This window comes from Nothobranchius furzeri, chromosome 13 (assembly GCF_043380555.1).
Source record: "Nothobranchius furzeri strain GRZ-AD chromosome 13, NfurGRZ-RIMD1, whole genome shotgun sequence".
In the NCBI taxonomy this organism is placed as follows: Eukaryota; Metazoa; Chordata; class Actinopteri; order Cyprinodontiformes; family Nothobranchiidae; genus Nothobranchius; species Nothobranchius furzeri.
Window position 1 is genome coordinate 44,803,724 of NC_091753.1, and position 22,955 is coordinate 44,826,678.

A 22,955-nucleotide genomic window follows, 5' to 3' on the forward strand; every position below is an offset into this window, starting at 1 on the left:
ACAGTTTCACTGGTTTCAGTTCATTTTTAAAACTTTTTACTTTAATTATCTGGATTATCTTAAAATACACTTAATTCCCTATAATTCACTTTACGGCCTGTGGCATAATGACCAGCTCTTTTTTGTTGTTCCTAGAGTGAAAAAAGGTCGATCATCTTCGGAATAATTGTCTATATGTTACTAATTGTATTTGTTCAACTGGCTGTTGCTTCTGTTTTTTCCTTGTTAGTTGGGGTCGTGTCGGGTGGGGTGAAGTATTGTGAGCCTTTGAGGGTGTGTGTGTGTGTGTGTGTGTGTGTAAATGATTGTTGTAATTTTTTGATTTTGATTTTTGCTCTGCTGTCTTGCTCTCAATTTTTCTTCTTTTTGCTGTAAAGGAGGACCCACTCGAAAACGAGATGTTTCATCTCAAGTGGTTATTCCTCCGTATAAAATTATCTTCGTCTTCGTCTTCCTCCGCTTATCTGGGTCCGGGTCGCGGGGGCAGCATCCCAATTAGGGAGCTCCAGGCCGTCCTCTCCCCGGCCTTGTCCACCAGCTCCTCCGGCAGGACCCCAAGGCGTTCCCGGACCAGATTGGAGATGTAACCTCTCCAACGTGTCCTGGGTCGACCCGGGGGCCTTCTGCCGGCAGGACATGCCCGAAACACCTCCCCGGGGAGGCGTCCAGGAGGCATCCTGACCAGATGCCCAAACCACCTCAACTGGCTCCTTTCGATCCGGAGGAGCAGCGGCTCTACTCCGAGTCCCTCCCGAATGTCCGAGCTCCTCACCCTATCTCTAAGGCTGAGCCCGGCCACCCTACGGAGGAAACTCATTTCGGCCGCTTGTATCCGCGATCTCGTTCTTTCGGTCATTACCCAAAGCTCATGACCATAGGTGAGGACTGGGACGCAGATCGACCGGCAAATCGAGAGCCCGGCCCTCTGGCTCAGCTCCCTCTTCACCACGACAGATCGGCTCAGCGTCCGCATCACTGCAGACGCCGAACCAATCCGCCTGTCGATCTCCCGATCCCTCCTACCCTCACTCATGAACAAGACCCCGAGATACTTAAACTCCTCCACTTGAGGTAGGACCTCTCCCCGTATAAAATTATGTTTAATTAAATAAATAAATAACTAAATAAAAGTTTGTGTTTCTCAAATTTGAGGTAAATGTGTTGGATGCATTTCATTTTTAATGAAAAGGAATGAAGGAGCAAAGTATTGCACAGCTGCAGGATAAAGTCTCAATTGGTGTGCCACCCCAAAATTAGCTCTGGCCCCCCCATAAGTATTTTATGGGGGCACCCCTGGTAGGGAGCTACTTATGTCCTTTCCACATTGCTCAAACATTATAATCAAGCCCATTTACAATTAGAAATAGTCTATATGAATTGCATCAGAACACTGACAGTTGCGTCACATTCTCAAATCCTTCTAGTTTTTATTTTTTCTGCTTGTTGTGGGGATGTCAGCTGATACTTAAAGCGCTGTGACATTTTCCCTCATTGACATTTTTCCCCATCTCAAGAACCTCTCAACATTTTGCTGTACTTCCCTAGACAGAGGAAGAGACATGTTGGGGAGTAGGTTGAGTAATACTCGTGTCCCTCTCACACAAGATGCAGCCATAAATAAGTAAAATGAAGAATCCAGAGATGAGCTGCAAGGCCGTGGGCTTCACTTCACCTAAAAATATCAGTGATAATCTATTATTCATGCTTGGTATTCATTCCCCACCCACTGACAGATATGAGCAGTTATGACAGGGGGGGGCTTCAGACAGACCCAGTCTTGGCATCTTACTTTCTGATATGGTTTCCCAGGTCACGTGATCTCTTCCTATCGATCAGCTAGCCACTTCCTCAAGCTAACAGACATGTTGGGCTGCTATTTATGATGTTTCCGTCCGCAAAAAGCTGCAAAGGTGCTGCTGAAAAAAGCATCTGCCACTGCATAAAATGTCTTGATTCTCCAACGTGACACATAATACAATAGACTGCTGAGCCCGGCAGTCGATGCTGACCAGAATAGTAAACAGGGACTTTGTCTATGTAAGAATTTGGACAAAGATTGATTGCTGGTTTCTAATAGCAGGGCTGAAGTCATCCGCTCCATTTGCAGCCTGGCACTTTCATAATTGTATTTAGAACTCTTTTATAAGCTGTTAATGTCAGAATGAAAGTTGTGTTTTCTTTTTAGCCCTACCCCCTTTTAGCAGCATTATATATTAGCACAACTACAACATTAGTTTGAAGTGGTCTCCATTTTTACTCAAAGCATGTGGAGAAACATGAGAAGAGGAGAGGAGAGGAGAGGAGAGGAAGGGTCTGCAGGGGCATGCTTATGCTTGCGTTTGGATTCACCCTGTAATCAAGTCGTTAGCGTGGATAATGATATTTTTGTGGTAATTGTAGTGTTTAATAGCTTTGGTCTTTTAAAGCGCTCTATACTTAGCTCTGGCATGCCCTTCTTATTGTGGCTGACAGAGATGGTGAGAAATTCTACTTTTTAACACGAGCAAAAAACTTCAAAGCAGATCTAATTTACTATTATTTCATTTAATATAAATCATATTTATATATCCATTCATCCATCCATTTTCATCCGCTTATTCGGAGTTGGGTCACGGGGTCAGTAGCCTAAGACGAGAGGCCCAGACTTCCCTCTCCCCAGCCACTTGGGCCAGCTCCTCCGGGAGAATCCCAAGGGGTTCCCTGGCCAGGTGAGAGACATAATCCCTCCACCGTGTCCTGGGTCTACCTTTAAGCCTCCTCCCGGTTGGACGTGCCCAGAAAACCTCACCAGGGAGGCGTCCAGGAGGCATCCTGACCACATGCCCGAGCCACCTCAACTGGCTCTTCTTGATGTGGAGGAGCAGTGAATCTTATCCGAGCCCCTCCCGGATGACCGAGCTTCTCACCCTATCTCTAAGGGAGAGCCCAGCGACTCTGGGGAGAAAACTCATTTCGGCCACTTGTATCCACAATCTCGTTCTTTCGGTCACTACCCAAAGCTCATGACCATAGGTGAGGGTAGGAACGTAGATCGACCTGTAAATTGAGAGCTTTGCCTTCTGACTCAGCTTTCTCTTCACGACAGCCCGATACAACACCCACATCACCGCAGATGCAGCACCAATCCGCCTATCAATCTCACTCTCCAGTTTTCCCTCACTCGTGAATAAGACCCCGAGATACTTAAACTCCTCCACTTGGGGAGAAGGCATTCTACCCTTTTCCAAATCAAGACCACGGTCTCAGATTTAAAAGAGCCGATTCTCATCCCAGCTGCTTCACACTCGGCTGCAAACCGCTCCAGCAAAAGCTGAAGATCCCGTTCTAATGAAGCCAACAGGACCACATCATCTGCAAAAAGACCAGATCCTCAGGTTATCAAAACGGATGCCCTCACACCTTGGCTGCGCCTAGAAATCCTGTCCATAAAGGTTATGAACAGAATCGGTGACAAAGGGCAACCTTGGCAGAGTCCAACTCTCACTGGGAACAAGCCCGACTTACTGCCAGCAATGCGGACCAAGCTCTGACACCGGTCAAACAGGGACCTAACAACCCATATCAGAGGGCCTGGTACCCCATACTCCTGGAGTACCCCCCACAGGGTCCCCTGAGGGATGCGGTCAAACGCCTTCTCCAAATCCACAAAACACATGTAGACTGGTTGGGCAAATTCCCACGCACCCTCCAGGATCCTCCTAAGGGTATGGAGCTGGTCCAGTGTTCCACGGCCAGGATGAAAACCACAATGCTCCTCCTGAATCTGAGCTTCAACAATCCGATGGACGCTCCTCTCCAGAACCCCTGAATAGACCTTACCAGGAAGGCTCAGGTGTGTGATCCCCCTGTAGTTGGAACACACCCTGCGGTCCCCCTTTAAAAAAAAAAGGGGACCACCACTCCGGTCTGCCAGGCCAGTGGGACTGCTCCCGATGTCCACGCGATATTGCAGAGCCGCGTCAGCCAACACACACACACACACACACACACACATATATATATATATAATTTTAAATGTAGTGGGACTCACCTAATGCTAGAAATTTGCAGCTAGAACAAAAAATTCATTAAATATTCAACAGGGATTTTCACCTTTAAAACACATTTCAAATATATTGCTTTGTTTTGGTGTAAAAGTTCACTTAATTTTTTTATTTCTATATTATGCATCGTAGCCTCCTGAATGACCTCTATTCCAAGAAATTTCTAAAAACACCCAACAATCTTGAAAAATGTTATTGCATTTGATGTTTACCTCATTTCATAAACCTTTATGGTGCTATAGATTTTACTTTACACGTATTTTTTAGAGCACTTATTAAGACATTGCTGCCTGACTTGACCCTGGGTTTGATGGAATTGCCATAATTAGGTGTTGCATGTGACAATTAGAATTTGTAAGCTTAGTTGTCATTGTGCAACAACGCAGCAACAAAACTGGAAACGCTTCTTCAAAGTGCTGGTCCTTAATAACTAAATAAAAATAAAGAAAGGAAGAAAGAGAGAAAGCATAGGATAAATAAAAGTAGAATACAAGTGCGGGTCATTTATAATTTAATACAAAACACTGCTGGCATTGCACGTGTGTAGTTGTAAATAAAGCAATTTTATACGTGCAATTCAGATGCAAAGAGTGTTTCACATGCAATCAATTATAGAATTCAATTTGAATGGACAAATAATGCTAAATTGTTGATTCATGTAAAAGCAAGTATATGCACACAAAAAAGGCTGCATGAACCACTTTTATATTCAGGACCTGCATTTTCTTTCTCTAAATAGTATCCATGAAAAAACTACCTACAATGGGTAAAAACAGTAAATATTATTCATAACTTTTACATAAAAACACATTTTCTCTTCTTCTGTAGGTTTAGTTGGGGGTCATTCCTTTGGCTTGTTGGAACTCAACATGTCCGAGGAATAAAAATCTGCCTCTTAACTCTAAGCATGATTAGTCTCCTTATCCATCTTAGTGAAGAAACCTGAACCAGCAACGGCACCATGCTGGGTCCAGATGGATCACCGGTTTACTTTTCACAACATGTTCTCCCGTCGCCCTCCGCTGATGACAGGTGATAAACCGGAGCAGCGAGTTTTTGTCAATCCTCTTTTCTTTGAAATCTCGTGTGAACAGAAGGAACCATGCTTACTTTGCTGCTTTATCCTTCCTTTGTATTTGACATAAATATTTAAGTGGTTCGTCTGGACAGCGAGGGATCCGTGGGGTTGACGGAAGCAGGGAGGAGATAGTTCCAGTTTCACAACTCTACTGGAAGGAAATATGGATGATTGCCTTTTCAAATAAGACTCTTAAGATAAACCAACACCATGAATGATTAATCAGACGCCCAGGCCAGTTCTGGCTTTGCTTTAATAGTTATTGTATGTAAGTGGATCCAGCAGGATCTTTAGGCGAGGGCTTAAGGATTAAAAGCAGTATCCTCTTGCTTGTTTACTTTGCAGTAGTGGACAGCCAAGGTCCTCTGAAGGAGACCTGGCCTAATTAACATAAAACTGGGTTCCTAGGGACCGGGATAGTGTGGGGTGAATGATCTTGCCTCTGGTAAGGACATGTTAAGGGCAGCTACTAACACGCCAGTGTTAATTGTTTCCAGTACGTGTCAGTGTTTAAGGCCCAAATGTATTAAAAATAGCTTTGGTCTAATGAAGAAGTGACAGGACAGCATTTGTTAGGGGACCAATTTTTGCCAACGACTACAGAAAACGACGGCCAGCCATGAGATTGGGTCTTGGTAATGACACAGGAGGTGCTATACAGCAAGGTCTCATCTCATCACTTCAGCAAGATTAGGAGGTGAATTTGGATGGCTTCCCAATATTGATTGGTGGGGACAGCTGATCAGATCTAATTTACAAAGCTTCTGGAGACCTGTTAGTCTAGAAATCTGTCCAGGTCTTGATAATCAGCCGGGCGGGCCCTGCGATCTGCAGTCTTATTATTTTTCCTCGTTGTATTCCGTAATGGAAAAGATAAACCTCTTTTTTTAATTAGAGCAGAGGCAAAGTAAAGCTTTCTTATCTCGTTATCTTTTCATTCTGGACAGAGAAACCTTACTCAGAAAGGTTACTTTTTCATTAAAGTCTCTTAAATGTTATTGCTTATAGTTTTTAATGACATCTGTCTTAACTGATACGGATTAATTTCTGTTTCTAATAAAATATATACTTTTAAGTCTTTAATCTGTATTAAAGGTGTCCTAAAATTAAAATCCACATTAACTTTGTTGTTCTTGAATATAGGCAGCATCGGGTGTCTAATGTACCTAAAAGTCTCGACCTACTTTCTTATGTAAATTAGTAAATGCTGTGATGACCACGGAGAAAATAACTGGTAGTGTCACAGGCATCGACACCCCCTCTTAAATGAGCGTGTCCCAATATATAAACATTGGTCATGGCAGTGCTAACTGCCTAATGGTAGCCTAAGCTATTGCTAACATTTTCCAAAGCTACTGATAAAGCTATCCAAGCAACTGCTAATGCTAATCAGAGCTACCTCTAACTCTTATCTTTGAATACTGCTAGCCAGTGGTGGAAAGATCACTAAAATTTCCTACTTAAGTACAAGTACCAATACTTTGATAGTTTTTTACTCAAGTACAAGTAAAAGTTCTTGTCTAAATTTTCACTCAAGTAAAAGTAAAAAGTATCGTAAACAAAATGTACTCAAAGTAAAAGTTACTTAGTTACATTTTTGTCAGCGTAAGGCTAGATCTAAGTAGTGCTAAATCACAACGCCAGTTCACAATTTGCTTGTGTGTGTGTGTGAGTGTGTGCACGCACACACACACACTCAAACACACACAGTTTGATGGAGGGATTTCTATCCAATCAGTGAGAACAGGACGTGCACATTGATTGGACGAGGTTTTTCTAGGATTGTAGGTTTCAATTGTGATTAAAATTATTCTTTATTTTGAGAAAAAAGTATGTTTTTCAGATGCCATCAGCATGTGAGGTATCTCAATGTTTTGATGACAAAACTCTAACATGAGACTGTGTCCTAACCCGTCACATAACAAGCTAAATGCAAACATTTCAGATGGACCGTATGACAGCTGCTAACGTTGGCCCTGCCCTACTTTACCTCTACATTACAGTTCCTTTATCCATGTCCATCCAAGAGCTTCTCTCTGACCTTCATGCTAATTTAGAGCAGCTGATTTGTAAAGTAGCAGAGTTCATCCTTGGTAGTGGGTTCACTCACTCATTTAACCCTTCACCACTGAAATCAGTTTGTTCATTCCAATCCTCCTAAATAATCCTCCAATCATCCAACTGGAATCCTTAAGGGTCTCGTAACGTCCATCCTGTCAGAACAGGCCTTGGGAGCCCAGGCGTTACTAGAACTAACGGTGTCTCCTCACCAGCGTGAGCCTCCAAACTGTGAAGGTTGGTCTCCAAACATGAACTTTAAATTCATGCATCTATCTCCTCTTGTAGCACTTTAACATGTTTTAAAAGGCTTGCATCATAAGTTACACCTCCCAGACCAAAGATAAGATAAAACATTATCATAGACACTATTAAGACATCATTATTTATGAAATAGAAGTTATTTTCCTGAGCCGTTGTTTCAGCCAAGATATAGGATGCATGGATTTGATGAAACCACGCTGTCTCATGCAGCTCTATATGTGTAACACACACACACACACACACACACACACACACACACACACAACCTGTTAGTAATTTAGCTTCAGCCAGCACTATAGAGCCATTGGTGTGACTGACCAATCAGCACACAGCCTATTTAATATTCATGTCTTGGCCGAGTGGGTGGCGTGAACCAGTTTCTTTTATGAAGGGGCTTTATTGCGGGGTTGTGTTTGACTATTTATCACGGCTCCGGGGCCATTTTGAGCCCCAGCGGTCAAAAAACTGTTCCTAATTGTACAAAAACTTGTTCTCAGATCAATAAATAACAATTAAATTTTATTAAATTAAATAACAATTAGCTGCTCAATGGCAGTTGAAGGCTGCCCAATACCCTGCTCAGTTTGCTTTATATGTATTCATTGCTTGTTTTAATTTTATCTTAGTTTTTTATGCATTTTTCAGATATTAATGTGTGAATTTGAACTAACGGCATTTTTAATTCTTTTGTTCTCTCCTCCGCAGCCACGCTTGTGTCATCCGTGGACAAGTTGTGACCTCCGATGGAACGCCACTGGTCGGAGTTAATGTCAGTTTCATTAATAATCCCTCCTACGGCTACACAGTCACCAGGCAGGATGGAAGGTAGAAGTTTGCCTTATTTCCCCCTACACACACACACACACACACACACACACACACACTGGGGATGCCAGACAAAACCACCAAAAGCTACCTAAGTACGTTGTACAATGATGTGACAGTGATCTTAATATTATTTTTTTAATGTAGCTTAGCCGAATTGGTATCATGGCAGAAGACGGGAAAAAAATAAATAAAGAAAGAAACACACACGCTTGCCTCCACAAACTCTGCCAGCATTGATCTGCTTTGTGCTTTCATTGGATCCAATTTTGGAATTCTCGGCTCAATTCCCAGAGAAATCAAACAAAGCCCTTCCGGTACGCTCGTAAGTTATGCTTCGGTTGGAGCAGGGAGGCGTCAGAATAAAACATGCCAAGTCGGAGCGCATCAGCGGCGCTGTAAAACACAGTACAGATGGACATTATTTGATGATGGAAGAGTCCGATATTGAAGTACGTTTGTGTTTGCCCAAACCTTACAGGATTATGCGGTCTGCTTTAAAAGGATTCCTTTAAAAATCACAAAACAAGTGCTGTGAGTGACAACTCATCATGTGGATTCTTGATTTGCTCCAGATCTTCTTTTTATGGTGAAACGTTCCAAATAAGCAGGTGTGGGAAGTTGTTTTCCTGTTTGGTTTCCCTTTGAGCTGCTTTGAAATCAGAATTTTCTCAGAGAAATCCAGACAAAACCTTTATATTGTTTTGATTACATTGCTTGGAGTGAAAGTTTAGAAATAAGACGGAATCTGTTTCTGTTTTGTAGATTGTGTATTTTTAAGGATCAGCCTGCAGCAGCAAACAGAACCTGTTCAACGCTTGCGTGTTAGCAGAGCCGCCTCCATCACAGCACTGCATGAATCGCCGTTCGCTTCTAAAGCCTGATTCATGCTTAAGCAAAGGCACATTTTACAAAGGCACACGCGTCACTACAAGAGTATGCACACCTGCATAGGAGCGCACTCCCTGTTGTTTTGGCGGAGAATTTCTTCAAAACTCAGGCCAATAAGTTAGGAATGCGCCTCCTGCTGTCCTGGTGGAGAATTTCTTTGCAGCAGGTCAGGCCAGTATGAATGCAGAGGAGATTCGACGCTGCAGCAGCGGGGGGGGGGGGGGGGGGGGGGGCAAATGTGCCTTTGCTTAAGCATGAATCAGGCGTAAGCCTTTCCTTTCTGGGCACCTCTCATGCATTCCTTGAGCACAGGTCTTATGTCCTTTCCGCTGCAATGACTTCCTTCATTTTTATCGCGCTCCATTTTCCCCATGCATCACTCTATTTTTGTGCTAGACTCCCCCCCTTACCCTCCCAGCATGTGTATGAACACGACTCCATCTCCCATGTTCCGCTGTAAACATGTCCAGTCTCCTGCAACTACTGCCGCAATCACTGTAAACAGGCTCAGTGCAGCGTGAAATCAGAAACGCACCTGTTCAGCCGCTTAGAAACGGGAAAGCTGTCTCGACTCGTTTTTATGACGCGTTCTTTATTGTCCGGGGCTTTAGATCTTTAAATCACCTTTTCAGCTATCTTTAAAAGTCTGCTGGTCTAAACAGAAAACGGCCATTTTAGTTTTATGCATTGCTTTGTAGCCACATTTTTGATGAGGCAGTCCAGTTCTCTTACATGGACTAAAGTTTTGTTGGACTTGGACTAGTTTAAATGTGACATTTGCAAAATTTCATCCATGCATCTGATTGATTTGGTCGAAGTCTGTTCTCGTGCAGCTTGCACAGAAAAAGAAAGCAGTCAGCAGCAGGTACAGTTACCGGTAATTTGATAAGTTTGTCACATGGCATAAAGCTGCAGATGATTGATAACGCAGTAAATCCTGTCATTATGTGGCAATCGTGCCCATGGGTATTTGACCACAAGTGTGTGTTTAGCCTGCCGAGTGCCGCGCAAACTGACAGGTCGTAACTGCCCAACTGCTTATGGGTCCCAGCTATACATTGGCACTATTAAAACAGCAGCTCTGCAGCCTCTGGACTTATAGAGAACACTGCTCTCACCCAGCTAAGGTTGAAGCACAAAGTGTAGAACAAGCCATTTTTTATCCCCACAACCAATCAGATGCTTACCCTCAAGGGATGTTAGACTAAGCATATTCTTTTTATAGTAGCTCCAACCAAGGGGAAGGCTTTCTATTTTCAATGATGCTATTTGTTTCCGCTTCTTTACCTGTAATTTAGAAAAGGTGCCTCCTGTGTGAGGATGTGGCCCTGTCCCAGGGGCCTTCAGGTGACCAGGTGTTAATTGGTTCTTAGCGAAAAGTGACAGGAGCTGCAGAAGTCCAGTGCAGGTGCTGCCATGTTGTTGTCAACATGCAGCCTGTTTACTGAAATGCGGGTCAGAGCAGAGGCAGGGGCCCCTTAATGCAACAGCAGATGGGATTGTATTGCAGGGCTTTTAGACTGATGTTAGAGTGGACGGGCTTCGGCTCGGGGATCAATAAAGTAGTGGCGGCTGCCTCCATCCTGCAATGCAGAACTCTCTCACTCTCACTCACTCACATAAAAGCGAACACAGGAGCTCTGCATTATATAAATGCATGCAACACACACACACACACACACACACACACATGCACACGCAGAACAGTCATATGTTCAATATGTTCTTTTTCATTCCTATAACACATTCAGAATGCCATTCTTACTAATAATCGCAGATATTCCTCATGTGTGCCTGAAAGATTGCTTAACTGTGCCTAATAGTGAAAATAATTATTTTTTAATTGCCTTCATTTATTAAAACATTCCTATTACTGTTTGAGTCTTTATATTAACACTGATAAAATGAGAATAAATTCATCCTCTCTGACTTTTTTTCTCCTCCAGCTTTGACTTGGTGACCAATGGGGGCATAGCCATAGCTCTACACTTTGAGCGCGCTCCATTCATCACCCAGGAGCACACTCTGTGGTTGCCATGGGGACGCTTCTTTGTCATGGACACCATCGTCATGCGGCACGAGGAAAATGACATCCCGAGCTGTGACCTCAGCAGCTTTAGCCGCCCCGTCCCCGTGGTATCCCCAGCCCCGCTGACTGCTTTTGCCGGCTCCTGCTCTGAAAGGGGGACGGTTGTACCTGAAATCCAGGTGAATCTCTGCCTTTCACCCTCTCCACTGCCCTGCAGGCCTGTAATACTCCTAAGTGGGTCTCTCCTTCAGAGAACCCACAGCTAACAGCTGGGGAAGAATCATAACGATGTTCTATTTTATCAGCCGTGGCTCATGGCTTCACTAGGAATTCATTGCTCCATTGCAGAGTGAATAAAATTATGAAACTAAGGGGGAAACTCCTCTTTCCAAAAAGGAAGCCAACGCAGAACTGACAAAAATTGCAGTTCTCCCTCTCATCCACTAGGGGCTGGCTCCAGGAAGTAACAAGTTCCCATTGACTCCTGTGTTTAAAAAAGACAACAACTTCACAGCAGAAATAAACATGTTTACAGCCTGGTTCATAAAAACATTTTAGGTTAAATAGGTCAAGAATTACAGGGGTGAATATTTCTGTAACAAATCTGTTTAGATGTAATTAAAGCTTGGAGTGATGATTTGTTGGGGCCGTGTCCTTTTGATTAATATGTGTCCAATTAGCCGTCAGCACTAGCAACTTTCCCCCTGCTTGCTCCAGGGAAGCCTAACCCTTACGTTAAAAGTGTTACAGCCTAGAAGGCAGAAGGTAGCAGAGCGGCTCAACCGTGGTTTTCTGGGCAACAGCACCCACCAACCTCTGTTAGCTCCGGGTCTGCTCAGGTAGCTCGTAGCTACATCAGCTCAAACTTTGATGGGTGTCAATCATCTGCCCCCACCTTCACAGCCCCACTCAGCTCCATTTTTGGATTTTCCGGTAGTGATAAGACACTTGACGCAGCTAAGATGGTGGTGTTGGGATCCGCCCAGTGGGCATCAATTCAGCTCTTCAGAAATGTACGGATGACGTCATTGAGGGTCCAACCGTTATATATACAGTCTATGGATCAAACACACAAAATCCAGTCTGTAAATTTTAGATTGTTTGCAAAACATCCAAGTAACATCTGAAAGGATTTGCTTTTGTAATCCACACCTACTCGTCTTATGTTCCCTGCACACATCTGTCGGTGTTTTATTGATGCAATCACAGCCTCGGCCATCTGCACGTTGCTCCTGCCCTTCTCCTTTTTTCGCTTCTTATGATTGATGGCATTTCAGAGAATTTACTATGCAGTTTGGGTTATTTATAGTAGCTCAGTCTTTGCTAATGCTCAAGCTCTGAGAGCGCCACACAAGGACATGGCCTCTTTTACGATTGCAAAACCCGATTTTGACCAGTTAACCACAAATAGCTGCAATCTGTGAACTCTTAAAAATAAATACATCAGAAGTGACACGTCCCTTGACTAGTGTGGCTTTGAACAGCTGTTTTAATTGCAACACCTCGTCTCGTCTTGTGCTTTGAAGACGAGAGGCGATTTAATTTTAGTCGAGAGGTCTGGGTCAACTGAACTAGTACTGTCCATCCCTGATCTTAAATATGAGCAAAAGGCATTTCATTCCTTTTTATTTAGGGTTTATGCTTTGGGTCTAAGAGGAGCTTTCCTACTCCAGCATGGTCTATTACTTAAGTAATGTGATTACTGAAGATGCTATTGGATGGTGCAGACTCAAAGCCCAAGGGTCTACTTGTTATGCCATTGTCATACGGATAACAGGGAGGACGACTGTTCTAATGAAACCCGTGTGTTGTTATTAAATCACTTGTTAAAATACTCATAGGAGTGCAATATGAGGAAATCTTTTATTGGACACTGTTGACCATAATTGTCTTCCAGTTTGTATTTCGTTTCCTCCCGTGGGTGTTTTAGATTTGATTGGAGGAAAGACAACGGGAACAAAAAAGGGCTTCAATCTAACCGTCCAGCTGAGGAACACGTCGATCATCTCTGTGGAGAATTTTTTTTTAAACTTTTTTTTCCTGTATTTTTTCCCTTTACTTTCTTTAACTTTTTCTTTCATTTACATATTTAACTTTTAAGTCTCCTTTTCTTCTGTTCACCTTCATTTCTTATCCTTTTGACTTTGCTTATGTTTCACTGTTTTTTAATATTTATTCATTTTGTTTGTTTTTTCACTATGTTTTCTTTTTGTGATTCATTTCCATTCATTTTCTTTTATATTTTAATTTCTTTCCTTTTTTTCTATGCCCCCCCCCCCCTTCTTTTCCTATTTTCCTTTCTTTATTTTTCAGTTGTGATTAATTTTGTTATTGTTTTTCTTTTCTACACTTTTTCTTATAACTATCTTTGTGTTGTTTTGTTTTTCTCGTAGTCTCTGCAGGAAGAAGTGCCCATCCCAGGGAGTGATATGAAACTCAGCTACTTGAGCAGCAGGACGGCAGGTTATAAGTCAATCCTAAGGGTGACCCTCACCCACTCCACAATTCCTTTCAACTTGATGAAGGTTCACCTCATGGTGGCTGTGGAGGGCAGGCTGTTCCGAAAGTGGTTTCCTGCAGCTCCTAACCTGTCCTACGACTTTGTGTGGGATAAGACTGATGTCTACAGCCAGAAGGTGTACGGCCTCTCTGAATCCTTTGGTAAGTCATGACTTCTAGTTTGCATACGGAGCCCTTTTCACCCATTTTTCACTGTTTCCAACCAGAACACATTACTTAAGATTAAAGTTTACCTTGTTTCTCCTGTAGTTTCAGTGGGTTTCGAGTATGAATCATGTCCAGACTTGATTCTGTGGGAGAAGAGGACTGCTTTTCTACAAGGCTACGAAACCATCGCCTCCAAACTAGGAGGGTGGACAATAGATAAGCACCATGCTTTAAATATCCAGAGTGGTGAGTCAGCTAGTTGTTCCTTTGTTGTTGTTTTTTATAGTGAAATTTTCAACACATATTTTATCTGGCTGCCAATGACTTTTTTTATATTTTAAAACTAGAGGATGTCATTTAAAAAATTTAAAGTAACTTACATAAAAATTAGTCACTTTATAAAAAGCTTAAATGTGACTATTTGACACTGTTCTAAGTTGTAATCTTCGATCTTGAGTCCCTTTCTTGACCTCTAAAGCAAAACGAGTCATTTAGCCTACGCGAGCCTAGAGTTTTGACCAAAAGATTTGCGTCTCCACAAAAAGGAGCTGTCAATCAACGAGAATGTGCCCCAGTTCTCGGCATATACTACAGTGTGAGGAACTGACGCCATCTTAGCACACCAACCTAGCTTGAATGTTAACCCCTTCTTTCAACCGAATGTGTAAGTGTCGCAAAATGACTGCGGAACGTACGACACCGCATTTAGCCATTGGGTGTTTCTCACTGTCAAGGGGCCTTGCCTTGCGAGGCGATGTCTTGCGAGGCCAGATGCCTTGCTTACGAGGACACTGTCCTTCCTTGGTCAAAGAAAACAGTTAAATGGAACAGACTTGCATCACGTGACCACAGATTCCACGGCGGTCACGTAACGTCACGTGACACGGGAGATAACGTTATATTTTATATGTATAGGTTCTATATAAATATATAACGAGCCTTTTACTTTTTAAATTGTGTATAAGTTTATTAAATTAAATATGTAAGTGAGTTACTACCCGCTAGCCCCCGACGCGGCAACTACTAAGCAATTAACCAACCATAGATAACTTCTTTGGATCTAAAAAAAAAACATTTTAAATTAGTTGACTTACTTTTAAACTTGAAATTTACCCCCAAAGTAGCTGCTGGCTTCTGATCCGACATCCTTTTGAAAATACTGCGGTGTATTGTGCGTCATTTTTGGCCAAGGCTAGGCTACAAGACACCTCCTGTGTATCCTTGCTCAGCTATCTAAACGGCTAACAAACAGAGAACTCATGCCTCGGTAGAAAATGAACGTTGGAATCGATTTGAACACATCTTGGAGGCTCCTGATGACGTATCCCCTAGGCAACCGGGGCGGAGCCAAGACATCAAGGCAAGGTTTCTTGACATTGAGAAACACCCACTGTTATAGTGTACGAGTTCCTTTCCATCTGCAATAAAGTGTAACGTTTAAAAAACATGCCCCCGAAATGAACGGACACTATCATTATGTTTTAAGTCTATTTTTTAAACGCTACGTTGCCAAAACACGCCAAACTCCACAGTTTAGATTAGGCCAAACAGCAAGTCAAACACGTGAGCAGTGTAAAACATCCAGAAACTTTCAAACTAAAAGTCACATGCAGGTAAACGTGCGTAATTTCCTGTCAAACCCCCGTAGCTGATGGAAACAGCACAGACAGTTAGACACAGACCATTTTGGACACAAGCAGCCGTCTTTCTCCATGCTTGTACCTTCCGAAATCACGTGTGGTGTTGCAATTCTCTCGTGATTTTGTGGATTTGCGGGACCACCAGCATGGATTGCTTTCGCTCCTGTTTCATATCATAAGCACTCCCAGTTGAGAATGAGCTCACGGGTAAAATGTCGCAATCACGTTGCGCACTGCTTTCTCATCCAGGGGAAAGAAAGACCTGCATTGATTTAACTTCAGTCTGTAAAATGAAAGCTAACTGGAAGAAGAGAAAGGGGAAAAAAGGGGATTTATCTTTTGTTTGTTTGAGCTAGTGGTTCAATTTTCTAAATCTCATTCTCTCCTTGATGATGTCACACTACGGACCCCACCTTTAAAATCCCGATGCTCCAAATTTCCCATTTTCATTGACTTTATGTGAGAGTAAATCTATTCATTTTTGCAGGTTTTGAGCATTTACTGACCTCTTTATGCACACACAATTGTAAAAAGTGTGGATAAGTGCCACCGTGTGTCTTAGGTGTGATTGTAATGTGGCAGAGAAGTGTCCTCCCTTTCTGTTATTTCGTTAAAACTTGTCATGTAACGTTTGTTAAATCTGAGTCTGCCATGTGTCTTTAAGAGGAAGGGGGTCCATTTTCTCTTTGCTGACAGGCAGAAGTGGGAAGAAGTTTGGGGAGCAGCTGTCACTAGCGCAGCTTCTCAGTCTGTTTTGTGTCTGGAGACTTTCATCTGAGCAGATGAGACATACTTGAAAATTGCTCAGAAAAAGGTGGCGCTTTGATCTATGAGGCGGTGAGCCTGTTCAGAGCAAGCGTGGCGTCCAGAGGAAGGAGAGAGCTAGCTCTCGCCTTTTACTCAGCACTGCCAGTTCCTCCACCCCCACCACCCCACCATTTGGCACCTCCGGTTCTTGTCCATGCCCAGCATTTTTAGAATCATCCCTAATTTAATTGCTGTCAGACTTCTGCTCCCAGCAGCAACAGCAGCAGTCCCAGAGATTAAATCACGTCCCAGGAAAGGGATGCTTGGCTGATCGTTTCTGATAGGCTACATGTTTTGCTCTAAAAAGTCAGGTCATCGAGCACCATCAGAAGCAGAGGAACTACCCCAGACATCCAGATGCTGGATTTCAAATATGATTACCCTGATTGACCAGCAGTAACATCTTAACATTTACATACGGGATCATTTCTAAGAGCAAATACGGTATACTGGTGTAAAAATCCACCATTTCTAAAGACCTTAACATGAATTTCACTCAAAAGTACTGAATTAATGTTCATTCCCAAACTTTAGACGTAAAAAATGTTCATGTGAATCTTTTTTATCTTTTTTATGCAGGGGTGGTTTTAGGAGGGGTCCATGGTGGGAAAGCTTGGACCCCCTATGACACCCCCTCTCCGAGGGCAGACTTTAAGCATTATAATGTGCTGATTTTTTAAATATAATTTGGCCTAATGTGAGATGAGGAACCAAAGCAAGTGAATTCTCACTAAGATAAGTAACTCACATAAAACGTGTTTTGCAAAAAAAGAACTAATGGAAAAGCCATTTCATCTAATGTACTACCCCCCCCCCCCCCCCCCCCCAAACTGGGGCTGGACGATATAAAAAAATAGTATACACAAATTTGTATTGATCTATATCAATAACTGTTATAATATTATATAATTGCGGGCTGATACGGGCTGTCAGGTATGACCGGTGTCAGAGCTTGGTTGGCATTGACGGCAGTAAGTCGAGCTCGTTTCCAGTGAGAGTTGGACTCCGCCATGGCTGACCTTTGTCTCAGATTCTGTTCATAACTTTTGTGGGCAGGATTTCTAGGCGCTGCCAAGGTGTTGAGGGGATCCGTTTTGGTGGCCTGAGGATCAGGTCTCTGGTTTTTGCAGATGGTGTGGTCGTGTTGGCTTCATCAGAACGTGATCTCCAGCTTTCGCTGGAGCGGTTCGCAGCCGATTGTGAAGCAGCTGGTGTCACCTGTATCATTTATGTCTTTCATCAGGTATTCTTCACATGGGCAACGGGGAGAATGTCTTCATCTCTCAGCAGCCTCCCGTTATTGGCAGCGTAATGGGGAACGGGCGCAGGCGCAGCATCTCCTGCCCCAGCTGTAATGGCCTCGCTGATGGAAACAAACTCATGGCCCCCGTGGCTCTGGCTTGTGGCTCAGACGGAAGTCTGTACGTGGGCGACTTCAACTACGTGAGGAGGATTTTCTCCACAGGGAACGTCACCAGCATCCTGGAGCTCAGGTAAAAGGGGTGTAACCTACTAACATCCACTCAGGACCATGAGCTGCTTAAATGGGCTTACAGTCGGTAAAACTACCAACTGAGATAGACAGAAATGCCTTGAGGGCAGAGGATTGATAGTGCACCTCCCTCATTCACCTGCATCAGCTGGAATTTGGTCCTCTCAGAAACTAAAAACAGTTTAATGGTGTCTTAATATAAGCCAGCCGAGACAGATGAGAATAATTTCCATGCTAATGTTCACATCTGTGTGTGTAGCTACAAAAACGGTTTTCTCATGATTCTTTGAATTCACTTTATTTGATTCTTTTTAACTTCTTTCTACTAACAGCTAATCTTGTCTCTCCTGTGTCTCCTCTTCATTTTGCTGCTTTTTGCAAACTTTGAAAGAAATAAAGACTTCAGGCATAGGTAAGCCTTAAAATATTAGCAATGGTTTAAACAGGACTGGGATTTATGGGATTATGCACCGTTGCATTTTAAGCATAAAATGTAAACTTTTTTGGTAAAACTTTTTCTTTTTTATCTTTTTTTTTATTGTGTGTTTGACCAGTTAAAAAAAAACATTACATCAGATTTCTAACCGTCACAGTCGTAGGAGCCATTTGTTAATGTGACCCGCTGTAAAGTGGCAGTGTGTAGTTTCCTACCGCTAGGAGGCAGTTCATACTGTATGTGTCATGATAGTTTTACACCGTGTCGCCGTAACTCTTGTTAGTTCAAAAATTGTTACAGTTAATGTTGTTACCTGTGGTGCAGAAAGCATGCAACCTCAACGTGACTCCTCATACTTGGATGGTCCTTCAGGTCATTCCATCGAGAGAATGTGAAGCTGATTGTAGCTTTTTGCTGTAGTTTCTGGTTCTGCTTGTGGGCCGGCGCCTGCCAATGACGTCATCATGCTACGGCAAAACCATTTGGCCAAAATATATTGCATCTCTTTTTTGATTCTGTTCATTCACATATGTTTTGGAAAGAGTTTAGCAGTTTTGGTATTAAATTCATGTTTCGTACTGCTTATATATTTATAACGTGTTAACATCGTAAAGTCGTATATCCAGCCAATCATCTAGTGTGACATCATCAACAGGCGCAGGACCCCGAGCCGGCCAGAAGGAAATGTGGCATCCCCCAAAGGCGCTACACCTGCGCTACATGTACTTAAGACCCGATTGTAATGGTTACATTTTACGAAGCCACCAATATTTTTCAACAACTGGACATCATTTTATTCATTTTTAACGTTTTGACTGATATTTCCAGAGATTAATGGTAAAAACTACACATTGTCTCTTTAATGTGACCCACTTCAAAGCGAAAAAAAGTTTTCCTTCCTTCTAAATTATTAGAAAAAATAAAAATGAGGCCAGTTTGTTGGATGCTGAAACGTGATTTAGAAAACCAACCAACTCAAAGTAAGCCTTTATTCCTGGTTCTAGAATAACGTTCCTTATTTCAGGGTCTGATAATAATCTGACTTATGTGTGCAAAATGGCGTTTTATTGTTGCCCCCCCCCCCCCCCCCCCCCCGAATCTTGTCTAAAAATATTTTGCATTTCTGGATGGATTTTGACAAAAGTCTCGCGTTCTGTCTGAACGTTAAAATAACGACGTGACAAACAAACTATTAAAGCAAACTAATGGATCTGCCTTGCTGCTTGTTCTGTTTAGTATCATACTGCCACAGAGGTTTTAATCACACATTTGCATAAAACAAACAGCTAAATCTTAGGACTATATTATGGTTGTAAAACTGATAGGATAGCTTTATTATTTTAGGTCGCAGCTGTGAAGACGTGTGGCTCCAGAGCCGTAGGATGCAGACCTAGAACTATAGCTTAGATGGACACACTTAAGTTTGCAAAGAAAACTTGTGATAACTTTAACAAGTGGACAACTTAGTGTAGATTTGATCAGTTTCCTAAGCTTTGAGGACCTTAATGTCCATGGCAGAAGGTAACAGGGGAAGTCTTGGTGTGTCCTCTTCCGAAACCACATCTCAGGTGAAGGGCTATCTATTGATTTTCTGTCTAAGAGGCCTTTGACTTGAGCTGTGTGCATTGCTGGTCACTGATCTCTTTAAGAGAAGGGACAAAATTAGCAAAATGTGCAGAACCTAATCTGCTTTTATGCATTTATCATCTCTTGGCTTTTATCTCTCACCTTTCTTTACTCAAATTACCGCTGCTATTATATAATACACGTCCCATACCCACATTCCCAGTTGGATGGAGCAGGACTTAAATCATATCAACCCCGTGTCCCTTTGGTGTCTGTATTCCAAACACATTTGCATTTTAAAAAGGAGATTCATCCAGGAAAACACAGCATGTGTCTTGTCTAAAACGGGTGACTGCCTCCTGTTCGTGTGTTAGCGAGCGATAGGAGTGGGAGGTGGGTGATCGCACCACAATGCTCATTGACCCCCCGCTAAGGCTGTCCCCATCCGCTCCAAATACTTCCACGACAGCATGCAGCAAAATCCAATTATCTTCTACAAACTAGATGTTGTCAGTGAATATAGATGGCATATGTGATCAGAGCCCAAGGTCATGTAAAAACACCTCACAGTTTTAAACCCTAGTGGGGGGTCGACGCCATCTCACATGCAACCCGGTGCTGATAAGGTATAAACTGATTGCATGTGGAAGTAGAATGCAAATCTGAATCCACTTACTGAGATTTACTACTGACCTTCAGTTCTATAAGAAAACAGAATATCGTCCACGCCGGCTCACCGTACCTGGAATAAACCCGCAAATCAGTCAGCTCGACTGGTGGCCTGATTATGACATATGTGCCTGAGGTTTGTCGCAGTGTCTTGTCACCACTGATTCATCGAAGGTCAATTGTCATTTAATATTATGTACTCAAGATGACAACTCCACAGAGCCACTTGCTATTCCTATTGTACTTAAAAAAACGCTGGCCATTGGCTCAGCCATCCTGACCATAAGCCCCTAAAGAACCCTCAAGGTTAGAGTTGAAATACTGTCTTAATCCACTTTGAATGATGCCCCGCTGACAGGTTTTTCCATAAAGCTTATCAGGTCTGGCAGAACTGTGTCACACTCTTTCCTGATCATAGCGGACATCTTTTAGCTAAAACAGTTTTCAAGATCTTGTTTTTAATCAAGGACCTTAAATGCAACCGTCGATACATTTCAAGTAAAACAACAAAATACTAACTTTAGGGGAATTTTGTGTTAAAGTTATAAATATCTGTAGTAGATATACTACAGAAAGGCCTCAGTTTGCATAAATAAAGTTCATTATCATTAGGGCCAACATATTCTCACACCCGAAACGTCGAAAAATGACGATGGGTGGCCAAGCATCGGGAGCCCCAGCTTGTCGGGAGGCGACGACTGCCGCGGTTAAATGGAAATTTCACCTAATTTGTGACCTTTACCCTCATGCTATTTATCTTCCCCTCACCCCCATCCTACCCTTAACCCTCTTGCACATGCAAAACATTGTTTCTAGTTGTAATGTCCCTCTCCAACACGGTTAACAGGAAGTTTAGAATGAGAAACTGGGTTAAAGTTGGGATGTTTGTGAGAGGAAGGTTAAATAGCAAGAGATTAGAGGTTAAATGTTGGTTAAATTTGTGTTTTACCGCGGGCATCGGAAACCAACGCTCTGGCGCCGCGCATCGCCGAAACAAACGCTTGGTCACCCAGCGCCTTTTTTCAACGCTTCGGGAGTGAGAATGTGTTGTTAGGGCAGCCAAAAAAAGTGGTGTTCCTAAACAGCTTCAGTCTGAAAAACGTCACAGCAGCTCATAGTGATGAAATGGTTACTAGTATAATTCACCATAATGGGCTCGACACACGGGAGGCGACAAACGACCGCAATCAGCGAAATTTGTCGCCGTCGCTTTTATTACCTGACACACGGGAGGCGATCCACGGCGGCGGCCAGCGGCAAAGCCGTCTACGCGTTCTGTTCCATGGCGAAATCGAAACTTCCGTTGTTTTGCTTGGCTGTGTCAGGTTGGAGGGAATTAAGGTTATTTAAGCGGTTCAGGGTTAATAAAGTGGTAGATATGATGTTTCACAAGGTGCTGCTAGAGTTATGTGAAATCTTACTTCTGAGTTTACTATATAAAACATAATAATAATCAACTTATCCTCCATGTTTGCTTGGAGATGTGCGGAGCATCCTGTCCGCTCATTGGTCAGTGAATGAAACCTCTGTTGATTGGTCCTCCTACGAGCGACAGTGATGAAAAGTTGAAAATGTTTCAACTTTCTGGGATCGCGTCGCTGGGTCGCCTGTGCACGACACGTGCACGAGCACAAAATTTCACACGCACGTTTTTCGCGTTTCGCTTGGTAGGAGGTAGACCCGCGATTATCGCTTTGTCGCGCATGTCTCATTGAAAATGAATGGAGGAGAGGCGATGTCGCCTCCCGTGTGTCGAGCCCATAATATCACCATAATATAATATGGGTAACACTTTAGGGTGTCTTCATTAATGTTACTTAGTGTGTAATTATATATTAATAAACAATTAAATTAAGTATTAACCATTTTTAAATGTTTTTCTGATCGTAATTGGTCACTCTGAGATTTTCGTGCAGGCTGAACATGAAAATAGTCTCCTACACCTATCTCCTGCATTAGCTTCTGATAGATGTTGAATCTAGGATTTGAAAATCCTCACAGATCTACGTCACACTGTGAATTAGCGTTCACGGACTAACCCATCTTGACTCACGACGGGGAAGGTTGTTGTTGGTTTAATGTCCAGGAATCAGCAGCAAACATATCGACTAGTAGAAGCTAAAAGTTAGCATTAGCATCTTCACTTCACGACAGAAGTCCTCCAGACTTGTGTTATTTGTAGAGATAAAACATCCAGGTCAGCTGTAGAGTCATGCTGCTGATATCAGGAAATAAGACTCCAAATTCTGTCGTCTGAAGCTCAGCTGTGATGCTGCAGCGTTGGCAGGGGTTTGTGGGCTTTTTTGTGTCCTGAATACTGCCTGCAAGTCATTCATTTCTTCCAGAGACCACTGCAAATGTATTGATTAAACGAATAGTCCTCTACTTTAATAAAGGGACCCTTTGCTTATTACTGCTTAATAACACCCTGAGTATTGTCAATAAAGGGAGTTTTCTTCTAAAGTGTTACCATCAAAACTCTCTTAATGA

The 22,955-nt window shown here is 42.8% G+C and overlaps 1 protein-coding gene across 10 annotated transcripts in view; it reads left to right on the plus strand.

Moving 5' to 3' along the window:
- Positions 1-22,955, plus strand: part of tenm4 (teneurin transmembrane protein 4) — a 224,535-nt gene that overhangs the window by 157,659 nt on the left and 43,921 nt on the right. For 7 of the 10 annotated variants that reach the window (XM_054742618.2, XM_054742620.2, XM_015951299.3 and 4 more), the window contains 6 exons: positions 8,149-8,268; positions 11,106-11,367; positions 13,582-13,849; positions 13,958-14,101; positions 17,546-17,795; positions 18,186-18,206. In XM_054742618.2, the coding sequence (XP_054598593.2) occupies positions 8,149-8,268; positions 11,106-11,367; positions 13,582-13,849; positions 13,958-14,101; positions 17,546-17,795; positions 18,186-18,206 (1,065 nt within the window). The remainder of the gene's footprint in view (positions 1-8,148; positions 8,269-11,105; positions 11,368-13,581; positions 13,850-13,957; positions 14,102-17,545; positions 17,796-18,185; positions 18,207-22,955) is intronic. The other 3 variants (XM_054742619.2, XM_054742621.2, XM_015951301.3) reach the window with 1 other exon arrangement.